This window comes from Arachis ipaensis, chromosome B07, assembly GCF_000816755.2.
Source record: "Arachis ipaensis cultivar K30076 chromosome B07, Araip1.1, whole genome shotgun sequence".
Classification (NCBI taxonomy): Eukaryota; Viridiplantae; Streptophyta; class Magnoliopsida; order Fabales; family Fabaceae; genus Arachis; species Arachis ipaensis.
In genome coordinates this window covers 125,013,080-125,026,238 of record NC_029791.2, presented here as the reverse complement: position 1 = coordinate 125,026,238, position 13,159 = coordinate 125,013,080, and the positions used below count along the sequence as shown (strand labels likewise).

Genomic DNA, 13,159 nt, shown 5'->3' with positions numbered 1-13,159 from the left:
AGATACTTTTTGTTTTAGAGATTAATAATTTTTAATATTATTTTTATATAATACAATTATTATATTATTTTTTATAAGTCAATATTTTAATTTTTACAATAACAATTTAAAATAAGTTTTTCACTGACAATTAAATTCTCCCGTAAAATAGAGTCTTAATTTAAAATAAGTTTTTCACTGATACGGATTTTTTCATGTTATGGATTAACATATTATAAATTATTCCCAGTATAACATATTATACGCCAAAAACAAATTCAAGTTTAACTGTTAAAAAAATATTTAACGTTTCTTTTTTTAAAATACAATTCTTGAAAGTAGTAGTCGTGCTGGCCGAATCCACGAGGCCCAATTTAAAGTTAATGTTAAACCCGCATCAAGTGGTCAACTATGCCTTTAATAATACTAATACTCAAGATAAATAATAGGAAAAGTTCCGTAAAACAAAATGATTTAGTAAAATAATAGAATAAAAAATTATCACCATTAAATTTATAACTTTATCACATATGAATAGTACTATTTTACTTTGAGAGAAATTAAATATTTTTTATTCATTTTACTACTTAATAATAAGTATAGTTTCAATGTATTTTATACTAAATTAATATGTAACGAATTAGAAAAGAGTTTCATTTTTTAATTTTCAGGACTATGGTATTGATAACGGCCACCCACCCTCACTGCTCCAAGGCCGTGTCATATGCTTTTGAAAAATGGCAAAGAAGCACAAATTAAATTCCCCGTAGGCTTCCTAACAAATATTTGGTGGCCATTCGGTGTGAACCAAGCTCACCCTGACGCGTGTACCCAAATTCCACAGCTGCCAACCATATATGGCTTTCCTAGCGACGGGGCCGAATAAAATACAAAAGCAAAAACGGGGGCACCCCCGTACTAACTTGCACAAAGGGAATAAAGAATATTAAACAAAACAAAAATCACATACTAAAATATACTTTAGCTGGTGTCAATATCCACTTTAATATTTTATATGCTTGCTTACATGACAATTTTTGCAGATAATTATACCATCCTCCTCCTTGTTGAGTAACAAATCAACTTCCTAAAAGTTCTAAACAAAGTCATTTATCCAAATTCTAATTTGAAAACCGTGATATATATATATAGTTTTATTTCAAAAAAGAGACATAAAATTATTGAATCAAGTTGCATATAATATATCGTACGGAAGACAAAGTTAATAAATAATAATTGAACTTGAGGAAATTAGAATGGAAAAATAGAAATAATTAAGAGCAGAAGAAGGAGAGTTCTTACATTGAGGGTGCGTTGTATGAATTTAGCTCTCTTCTTGGGTCTCTGAGGGAGCTTTGTACCCTTAATGGCGAAAAAATCTTCTTCCTTCTCCTTGTTGGTCAAGGCAATCACGAACTTAGGTGGCCACACCTGCGGAACCGCATCCCCGCTGCCGGAGGGTGACCCACCCTTTTTGCTATCGTGCGCAGTATCCGATGAGGCAGCGGACTTATTATTGTCGTTATGGTGATGATGGTGGTGGTGGTTGTTGTTGTTGTGCGTACCTCTCTTATCGTGCGCACCCCTATCCGGCGACGCAATTCCCCTAACACCCCCGTTGCTCTGCCCTCCTACTACTCCTCTCATAGCACTTGAAGTCTCCGAGTTCCTAAAATTTACAAGAAAACACAAACAAAACTCACATGTAAGGTAATTATGTGACTATCTTAACCGTAAGAAACATGAATCCACATCACATGCGACTATATAATAAATAGCAAAAATAAAGATGCATTTGGGAGGTAGTTTAGGAGTAAAATATTGTGGAAAAGTAACTGGGGAGTAGTGAGTTTACGAAATTAACCTTGAGGGGTCGATCTAAACTAGATCGAAGGGTGAGAATAGGGAGGGGCTGGAATCTAGACGGGTTTGGCGTAAAATATGGGCTGGTATTTGGCCCCTTGCGTGACTTTGTATTTGTGTAGTGTTGCGCTGTGCTTTGAAGGTGGGTCGTTTAATTTATTTTTTTCCCTAAATGCAGTGAAATGAAATAAAAAAAAGGTTTATAGATTAGATCATGAGATATTTCATATTTGAGATGAGAGACCTTAGAGAATGAATCGAGAGGAGGAAGGAGTGTGTGATTCCCTATAACGGGTACAGCTGGTTCCGCGGGATATTTGGAGCCGTTGGATCTTAGAGTGCTTTTGGGTAAAGCAAAGATGGAGATTGCTACGTGGTGAGATGTTAAATGGAAGTGACCGGATCTGAGACCTGGTCCCTTCATCCGACGGCTAAAGTAGAAAAGGACTTTTTGTTAAACACGTGGATGGAAAATGTCCATTCCATGTTTCCAACAGAGTCTGTAGTAATTGTTGATATGATATGATAAGGAAGGTGGGGTTTTTGTTTCCGCAATCCGCATCGTAGATGTAGATCCAGAACCAGAACTTGCAGAATCACTATTCCTCTCCTTATCTATCTACCTATGCCGGAGGATAGATCGAAGAATTTCTATAACTCCATCAATCATATACATGCTTACATGAAAAACAATCAAACACAGGCAGCGTATCCAAAACAGAAAATAAATAAATAGTTAAATACATAAAAAGAATCATAAACAGAGAAAAGCTTTAATTGCCACAATAAATGAAATACCAGATGAAGATTTCACAGAGCTGGAGAAACTATCTACATACATTTTAGGCAGATTTTGCGAATCATATGCATAAAACACGAGAAATATAAAAACGGAAAAATAGCAGAACCCAAGAAATTTCAAACATGAACTCTGACATTTACCTGATTGGGATTATTAGAATCGTTAGTTGTTAGTTAACGATTACCACGCTAATACGAAAGAGTATAAAGAAGGCAGTTATGAACTAGATTTATATATTTTATGTGTCTAAATATTCAAGGCGTTGATCCTAATTCTGTTGGGCATTTTCCTTACTTAGAGGTAATAATATCTAAGTCCAAATATAATTTGAAAGGAAGAAAGGAAGGGGATCTCACGCACATACCGTGAGCTCCTCTTTATTCTTCAATTCGGATGAGGCAACCGCAAGGACCTGACCAATTGGAGAGTGGACAAAATATAAGCCTCTTAGTCATGATAAATGCTTATCATTCAGCCCAGTTAGGTACAATAATAACTCAGCCCAATTTTTAATACTATGGAAACATTTTTTAAGCCGGTGATTCTTTGCCTGACATTTGAGACTCACAAGTTGCCATCACCATATATAGTCGGCCATCGCACCAATAATTATGGCGGAAATGGGGAGCGAAACAAGATTTAAAGGTGCTACCATACATGCATGCATAGTTAGTTCCACAAACCTGCCCCACTACTTGGCCACTACTCTTTCAGTTTCTTTCAACTCATGCTTTCCCACCTATGCCACTTTTGTTTTCTATTGAACAACCGAGAAAACACTATTCACTGCTACAGAGTTATCCGATAACATATTTTACACCACCTCCATATGCTTGATTAGAAATTAAAACAAATCTAGATTAAAATTCGTAATGGAATATTTTCATCGATAACCACAACAAGAAAAGAAAACAAATCCTTTGCTGAAAATAATTACACAACACATGTGGACGATAAGTCCACAATACAAGCCCCGACTCGTTGGATTTTTTAATTTATATTTCACATAGAAAAAGCAAGAGCATGGCCCACGCGCCAGTGCGCCACCAACACGAACCTTACCCTTGTCATCAAGATAGGTTAAGACTTAAGATACTAATCAAGCCAAAAAAAAATAATAATAAAAATAAAAAGAAAGGAAACTATAAATCATGCTCTAAAAAATTTTTGGTACATAAATTAATATAAATTTCATAGGAAAAATATAAAACACAAAAATCTCTTATTTCTCCTTTATTTTGTTACTCTTTCTTTTCATTCTAAAATTGTACCCGTTCAGATCTAAAGCCGTGGACAACGCATCTGAATCTGGGACTCTCTTCAGTCACAATCAAAAGGGAATAAAAAAGCAGGCATTAAATTCAAACACAGAATTACAGTTCACTTATTAATATGAAGGAAGATTTGAATGCAGAAGAAAACAGAGAAGGAGCATGGTAATTGGCAATTCAGTTACCTGAGAATTCGTTGCTGCGGCGAAGATGGGCGTTGACGGAGATTGGGATATCCGTTAGTTTGATGATGATTATGATTATTATTGGCGAGGGTAATATTGTTATTATTGAGACCAAGTGGGGGCTTATTTAAAGAGTCTTTATCGGTTCTAACGACCCGGCGATCCACCCGAACCGTTGTCCTCTGGACCGGTGCAGAAGAGTCATCTTTGTCCTTGTCCTTAACCTGCACCTTCATGCACCTTAGTCTTTTCCGGTTCCCCCACTGCAACACCAAATCCGGCGTCGTTGTGTGCCTCGTCCCATCGGAACTCGCCCTTAACACCAAAGACCCTTCCCCACCTCCGCCGTTAACGTTATTGCTGCTCCGAACAACCGAAGAAGACTCTTTATCCATCTCCTCTTTGTTGTTCCACCTGTGCCATTGAAAAGGTCAAGTAACCGCTGTAATTTCTTATATTATGACAAGAAGCTATTAAAATCATACATTGGTACATCTTTTTTCATGTAAGCAATTGAGATTGGCTTTGATTTTGAACTTAATAATCTACGAGATGTGCATCCAAGTGTCTACGATTTCCAATGAATAGAGAAAGGATAAAAGAGATGAGAATTGTGTGAGGCGTGAGGCGTGAGGCGTGAGACGTGAGCATCTTTTACAGCTTCACTGAGTCAACATCGAAAGATGGACGATGGCAAACAAATGAGGGAGGCGCAGATATTATTGAAATATTTTTGGTAATCCAGTTTTACATTGAAAATCGGAGCCTCCAAGTTCGAATTGTTTTCCCCCAATTCTGAAAACCAAGACAATGTGGAAAAATCGAACAACGAGGTGGAAGAAGAAGTTATAAATACAGAAAAGGGGAAAATGAAAACGGAACTGAGACCAGAGATTTTTGCAAGCCATTAATTGATATTAAAGAATAAGAAGAAAGAAAACAGAGAGAGCCACCAAAATAGGAGTGAGGAAAAGAGATCGAGGAAACTGCAAAGGAGTAATGAAAATCAATGTCTCTCACGTAAACTTACACTTGATGAACAATCAATTCCTTCTGGAACTACCGCAACCGAAGAAAATAAACAAGCGAGTTTTCGATTTCCTGCAGAAGAAGAAAACGTAAGGAAGGAGAGAAAGAGAGATGAATCAGAGAAGCTATAGCCAGCAGATAGAAACGAACATCAAAATTGGATTCACCGCTGCAAGGTTGCGATGAGGAGAATCAAACGCACACAGTTCCAGCTCTGATTAACTTTGTTTAGTTTCTCACCTAAATCTGGTTCCCCTGTCGCATGAGACGGAGAAAGCTTCCCGATTTCAGTTCCTAGGCTCTGCAGAAATGCGAATCTATGTCTAAAATCCAAATAATGGCGACATTTCAGAGCTTCTGTCTCCGACTATGGCTGTAAAATCAAGTCGGCCACGATCGTCCCTGTAATACAGGACTATCGAAGTTCAGAGCTCCAAAATCCGTGATTTTCCAAGAAAAAAATGTATCTGCAGATGCACCAGAAATGGCAAACAAACCAACTTAGCACAGAGAAGAGAAGGGGGAAAAAAAGGAAGAGAAGAAAACTCCGGCTCAATTCCCTACCTTAAGAAGGGAAAAATCTTCACGAGCGCTAGAATATATCAATGAAACTAAGGAAATCTAATTCACTTGAGAATTCCAAAATCAAACTCTGCTATAATCCGGCAAATCCTCTCTGAACATGCATCTGCAAACAAAAATGAGCCACCAACACAAAATAAAAAACAATCCAAACTCCACATAGAAAACTGAAAAAGACGAGCTTCTTCACCGTGAAGATAAACAAAAGGACATAATCGAAAAGAGAAATTGAGGCCTTGTAAATTGTAGACCTCATTCAATTTGAGAAAAGTGGCAGATCCTCAACATTCACCGTGTTCAGCAGAAAAAAATGGCGAGAGAAAGCGCTACTAGCTTGAAGGAGATAGATATATATATAAATATAATGAGAAAGACACAGAGGACAAAGAAGAAGAAGAAGGGGGAAGGGTAGAGAAGGAGCTGGTTGTTCTGGTTTCTTTTCTGATAGAACGAAAATGGTGAGGAGCATGGTTTATGTTTATATACATCATTGTGCTACACTCCTTATCACCAACCGTCCACTCCCACAACTTGTGACCGTAGATCAACGATCTCACGGCTCATATCTATCGCAACCCTAAACCATTCACGGTTCACCCTATTTCAAACCCGTTACCTCAATACTTCCCCTCAGCCCTTAACGCCGTTAGTTAATGTTTGCAGTTTCCTTACGGCGTTAAGTACTTTGACGGAATCAGTTCAGTCGTCAGATCCCAATTATTAATTGCTACTTATTTTTGTACATTAATTTTTTTCTTTTCTTTTCTTGTTTGGGTCTCAGTTGAGTTGAGTTGAGTTAAGTAGATGAGTCCATTACCGCGCCCAGAACCAGAAATGATATTTATTGGGCTGGGTGCAGGATGTTTAACTTAACTAGGGTTAGTTAACCCTGTTTTGGGGGTAAACTGGAACCTAGGAACCGGTTATGTAAGACTTAGACCTAGTAACTGTGGGTATGGTTCGATGACAGTTGTGTTTGTGATGTTGGGTGTACGTGGATGGGACTTGGAATGGGTATAGTATAAATAATGAAAGCTTAACTTGAATCTAGCAAGCAACTACGGATTGACCAGATCTTCACCTCCCCATTTATTTGCATTTTACCGTGCAAGTTAAAAATAATAAATATTATTTAGTATGACTATAAAATATATTAGTTTATTATCGTATATGTAAAATTTTAAATCTTTAATATCTTATACATAATATTCTGATATAGAAACACTATTTTAATATTTCTTTCTGTTAAGTGCGTGGTTTATTTCCAATTTTTTTCTCATAATATTCATAAATTGTTTTAAGGATAATTTATTTAAATAAAATATTTGAGATTTATATTTATGCAAATACAACCATTTTAAATTGATTATATGTGTGTTTTATGTTAAACTGCAAAATTTCTATTACATTTTATCATTTACACATGAATCGTGGAATCCCTACTACGGTTTATGAATAGCTAAGTTTGTATATAAACTGCGATATCAAGGGACGGATTATATTCTTGAGTGTGTGAGTAGTTGGAATTGAGAGAATTTGGGAGAGAAAGCGACAACGATACTCTAGCGGGGTGAAGTCATGGAAAACCAAGATCGTTTGTACCGTTTGATTGGTATCGAATTAATTTTTTCGCTAATTAATTAATGTGTTAGACTTTTATTGGTCAATTATTTAATTTATAAATAATTAACAGTTTAGTGATTTATCTGTTAAAATTTGATTAGAACCAAATTATTTTTTTGCATGATGCAACAGACTAGGTGTATTTGTAGCTTTAGGAGGCAATAGAATATGCTTCTACATGACCGGATCAGACCTTATTTGGTTTTATGAATTTTTTCCAAAGCAATGCACTAGCATAAAAAACTCTCTTCCTTACTAGACATTGTAAAAGTACTACTTTTCTTAATAATTGGCTTCAGTTAGTATATATAGAGTCGTAGCTCTTCATAAACCGTAGTAGGGGTTCCACGGTTTATGTGTAAATCTGCCTCTTTATAAACCGTGATAGGGATTCCACGGTTTATGTGTAAATGGTAAAACTTAGCTCTTTACTCATTCCAAGTCATCCGCATGTATGACCCATGCGTACGCATGACTTGCATTATGGAATTGAATATTTTTCGTACGTGTTTCCGTGTGTATGCGCCAAAGGGAACTCGTGCGTACGTACGACTGTCCTGTTTTTTTAGAAAATGTTGATTTTAACTATTTTTGTCTATCCAATCTACTTTTTCACCTCTGTAACTCCTGTTTAAGGTCCGCTAACTAGCTTTTAGGCTCTGAAACGAGTGAGAGTGTATTGAATGGATTAAACTAATATGTTTGAGTAGGATGGAGAATTGAAGAATCTAAGTTAATGATAATTGATGAAAGATTGTGGTTAATGAACCTGCTAATTACAAAAATGATTAAAGACATGAATGATAAGACTGATGACGATCTCAATTACTGTATTCTGGCAAGGTCAGTGGTATAATCCGCTTGCATACTGAAATAATGCTTACTTTTGGCAAGAACGTGGCAAGGACGGTGGTAAATCCCGCTTGCGCACTGAGCTGAGATATACCAGAACAAGGATGGTGGTAGATTCCGCTTGTTCCATGGTTCTCTCTGTTTTGTAAGGTGGTAAGGCACTAATCCCTGGATCAGTATGGCACAGTTTCACAGGGGAAGGTGGTATGGTACTCTTTCTGGATTTATACCCCCTGATGTTTGCATCCAAGAGTAGGTGGTAGGACACTAATCCCTAAATTATATGCCTCCTGGAGATGCGCAATCAGAGAGACAATATACAGGTTAGCTATTGGATGTGTCGGGTTCTGGTAGTGTAACCGACACGTGAGCTCATGGCCAGTAGGATAGGTAGGTATCATGTGCATTTATGTGAAATTGTTTAAGTATGCATCTTGTACTTGGATTGTCTATGAGTATATCTCTGCTTAACTGCTATTTGATATATTTGCTGTAATTACTTTTGATTGTGTTTGCACCCTATTACTTATGTTTGTTTCTGCTTAATATTTACTGAATTCAATACCGAAATTCTGTGGTATTGAATTAAAAAGAGAAAGGTTGAGAGGAGCGTTAGAGAGAACTTGAGATTATGAATCATTGACATAGAAAAGTATGTAGTATGTTTACCCTGTTTTGGATTAGTATGACCCTAAGCTTTGATCTTGTTTGTCAGAGTTTAGGATTGTCTAGTGAATTCGTATGGTTTTACATCGTCTTTTTTTGGAATTATTATCCTGCTGGGAATCTTTTGGTTCTCACCTATTTTGAAAATTCTCTGTTTTTCAGATACAAGACATGACGCATCTCGTTGAGCATGCTAGATTCTCTGTGGAAAGTGAAGATTTTATTTTGGGAGTTATATTTTGTAGCTAGTTTATATGTATTCTCCACTTTTGTATATTAACTTGTATATCCCTCTTAGAAATTACGACTATAGCGTAAGAATTTGTGTGGTAAGATGTTGCATTGCCTTCTATTATTTGTTTTATAAATTAGTAATCATAATTATAAAATTCTTATAATAATTGCAAGTTTGTTGAACTAAGAGTAAAAATTAAAATTATTGGGTAAAAATAGATAATTATGGACTGAAAAAATACGAAGAATATGAATGAGATAGAAATGAGGGAAAAAAATAATTAGAACATTACACCTAAGCCATGTAGTTTGGATAAAAATCAATTTTAATATTTTAAGGAGATATATATATCCACTTTTTATAGTATAAACGCGTAATGGCACTATGGCAGGCACCAAGATCACTTGTTTTGTACCATGCCAAAGAAGAACTTTGGGCTTGGCCCTAGAGAGCAAAGCAATCAATCATCTTAAACGAACGGCATTTCCGCGGGATCCACTTTTTGGGGAATATGAGTCAAAGCAATAACAAGAATATTTCTAGTGGAACATCTTTCACAATCCCTGGAGAGATAGTTCACTAATAGACCGAGGGAAGCATTAAAAAAACTCATATAAGCAAAAAATCTCAAATATCCTTGATCGTGAGACATTTTTGAGGTATGTAGTTAATATTTTTTTAGAGGCTTTATCATATTTAGTCAGAAGAGTTTAGGTAAGACTTTCAACGTGACTATCATATAAATAAAATATCTTCTGCCTGCCGTACTACACGACCTCTGACATTCTACTCATACTTTACTCTAAACTCTGAGAATCTCAACTCATATTGGAGCCGGGAAAGAAGAGATGCTGGTAATTGTAGGGCCTCAAGGCAGAGACGAGCTGGCTAGACCTCATCACAAGCCGGCCGAAATAAGCAGCTCCAAATCAAAGAAAGGTGGTAGGCCGTTGAACGCTTCAACTTGGCCACTTTCGGTGCACTTATTGGAGTGCTCTTGGGGCCTGCCTCTTTCTCAATAGAAAATGAAAACTGTCAAGATTAGCCTACTGAAATATTTTTCTTCTTATATATGTCATTTCTTTATATATATATATATAAAAGATAATTTTGTTAAAAAAGACAAATTAAAAGATATTGAATATAATATCACCTAATCATAAAAACAATATAATTTACTGTAAAAAAATTTTGTTCAATAAAAGAAATAAGTATTCCTTTAGCCTCTAAAATTTGTGGTCAAAATTAAAATCGTTCATAACATTTTTTTTTCTATTCAAAATAATTCTCAACATTGCATTTCGAATTAAAATCATCATTTTAAAGATAATAATTAAAAATATCCTTTGAAAAACTAAAGAGACCTTCGCTGTTTTTCTTCGTCTTTTCCATTTGACATTTTCTTTTCCAAAATCATGCACACACATTTAAAACTTGTTTGGAAATTATTTAATATGAGAAAATAATTATATTTTCTTTAAAAAAAAGAATTCATTTTATTTAAAATTCAATTTTATAATTTAAAATGACTATAATTGGATAAAATACTAAATTGGCCCTATACGTTTGGACTTAATCATGTTTTGATTTCTAAAGTTTAAAGTGTCCTATTTGAATCCAAAAAAGTTTCATTTAACTTTAATATAATCCTGCTGTGAAGTCAATGTTAAGTAATTAACGAAACTCAGTTTTTAGATATGGAAAACTTATATAATCAAATTCTTTGGTTGCCGAGAGGGGTTCCCCGCAGTAGAGGTGACGATGACCTTGTCCTTGTCGCCACCGGCGAACTTCTTCGCGGAAGGCGAGTTCTTAAATATGTTCTCCATGTGCTTGAACCAAGGCTAGTGGCTCGCGGTGATGCATCCGCTGCTGATGCTGTGCTTCTCGAGTTTGTACCTCTTTTTCAGGGAAGGACTTTAAGGTTTGGTGGAATAGTGACATTAATTATTTAATATTGACTTCACGGCAGGATTAAATTGAAGTTAAATGAAATTTTTTGGATTCAAATAAGACACTTTAAACGTTAGAGACCAAAACAGGATTAGGCCCAAACGTAGGGGACCAATTTAGTACTTTACCGACTATAATATATTAATAGAATAGAATTCAATTCTTTAGTTTAGACTAACTTTTATATGAATTAAATTTTTTCTTTTATAATATTATTTTTGACAAAATTATTTTATTAATTGTAAATAAGGATCTTTTTTACATTGTTTGAAAGGTGTGAAAATTGATTTAGAAATCAAATACCCTTTTGGTCTAATTTAAAAATGAGAAAAAAATGGGAATTAGAATTCTCAAAAGAATTCAAATTATTTATTTTTAGTTGTTCTAAAATAAAAAAATTCAACTCGTTAATTCTAATTCCTAGCATTCCAAGCAATAAAGTCTTCTATCATAATTTGCTCATCTTCATCATCACTTTCTTTTCCATCGTCATCATTCTGTTATCTCCAAAATAAAAATCAATTAGAAAAAGAGAAAGGGAAAGGGGCGAAGGAATTGCGGTGGAAGTACTAGGNAAGGAGAGGCAGTGGGATGGGTTTAGGGTTCTAGAAAGAGAAGACTTCTTAGAAGAGATGAGCTTGGGCTTGTTGGATTTGAGGAGCAAAGAAGACATGGTTGCTGATTCTCGATTGCAAAAGTGCAAGAAAAGAGAGTAGTAGAGGAAAAAAATGGGGGAAGAGAAGCGCGATGAATGTTTTTATTTGTTGTTTGGAAGTATGGGCGTGTGAGTTGCAAAAGAATCATTGAGAGGCTTGTAAGTTGCAGGGTCAATTCCTCTGCTCAAAAGCTTCCTTCTTATATGAGAATTCTAATAGTTTTTTTTATCTCATTGTTGTTCTCCCTGGCAATCTTCTAATTATAAGGTAGTGTTTGGAAGAGAGACTGAAATTGAGAGACAAAGATTGGAGACAGAGACTAAGAAATAGAAACTGAAATTTCCAATATTGTGTTTGATGTAAAGTGTAAAGGACCGTGTTATGTCTCAATATCCTGTTTGATTTGAGATAAATACAGAGACTAAAACAAACAAAATTACTTGAGTACCCTTTTTTCATTCTCTCTTTCTCCCTCTCCCTTTTCTTCTTCAAACAGTATAGTGACGCGTGGCAACGAAAGCGCAGGGACGAGCGGCGAGAAAGGCGCAGGGACGAGCAACAGCGAAGCCTCAGGGATGAGCGGCGGTGAAGGCGCAAGGACGCGAGAGAGTAGAGCTTCAAAGACGGAGAAGAGAGTTGGATGAGTGTGCACTGTGCAGAGAAAGGAGAAGGCCAAAGGGGTAGAGTTGGATTTTCAAGTTTGGAATTAGGGTATTTTAGACAAAAATTGTTATTTAAATTTCAGTCTTCGTCTTTAAATTTTAGTTTTCTGTGTTTTCACTTTCTGGAGGTATTAAAGGAACTGAAATTTTGGGGACGGAAACTAAAATTTTAGTTCCAGTCTTTAATCATTAAATACAATACTGAGTTGCAGTCCCCCATTATCAGTTTTAGTACCTCTTACTAAACGCTACCTAAGCAATCACCTTAATAAAAATAAAGATCAATTTTTTGAATTGTGTCAATGAAAACTCAACATCCAATTTGATTATTCACTTATGATATGACAAATAAGAATCTATTTGTGAAATCTTTTCTTGTTGGGGTAGTATTTGTAGTTTCAAGATTCTTAATTGTAATAAGAAAAGGTAGAGTGATGTTGATAGAAAAGAGAAGGAGAGCAAAAATGAAAGAATGATTATGAAGGTGTGACGGTGGTGGTATATGTGTTGGAGATAGAATTTTTGAGAAGGAGTAAGATGAGAATTTTGGAGAAGGAGTAAGATGATGAAGAGGTAAAGGAGTTGTGAATTTTTCATTTTTATCAAGGGTAATTTAGTTTAAAAATTAATGTTTTGATAAAAAAATGATAATTTTAAAATAATTATAATGTTAAGGACGATTTAAAAAAAATATTAAAAATAATTTTAATTTTAGACATAGATTTTGAGAAGCAAAAAAATACTTATTCCTCTCAATAAACTATTATGTATTCATGACTAAACAAATTTCACAAGGTTAGA

At 35.3% G+C, this 13,159-nt stretch overlaps 1 protein-coding gene across 7 annotated transcripts in view; it reads right to left on the bottom strand.

Annotated features, from left to right (window-relative positions):
- The window catches only part of LOC107606333 (homeobox protein 2), a 7,229-nt gene extending 1,053 nt beyond the window's left edge, over positions 1–6,176 (bottom strand). Inside the window, exons 1-7 of one of the 7 annotated variants that reach the window (XM_021106611.1) lie at positions 5,963–6,176; positions 5,694–5,817; positions 5,280–5,596; positions 5,121–5,201; positions 4,101–4,515; positions 1,282–1,648; positions 1,007–1,066 (exon numbers count right to left, since the gene is read on the bottom strand). In XM_021106611.1, the coding sequence (XP_020962270.1) occupies positions 1,007–1,066; positions 1,282–1,648; positions 4,101–4,495 (822 nt within the window). In that variant the 5' untranslated portion in view covers positions 4,496–4,515; positions 5,121–5,201; positions 5,280–5,596; positions 5,694–5,817; positions 5,963–6,176. The other 6 variants (XM_021106610.1, XM_021106609.1, XM_021106608.1 and 3 more) reach the window with 6 other exon arrangements.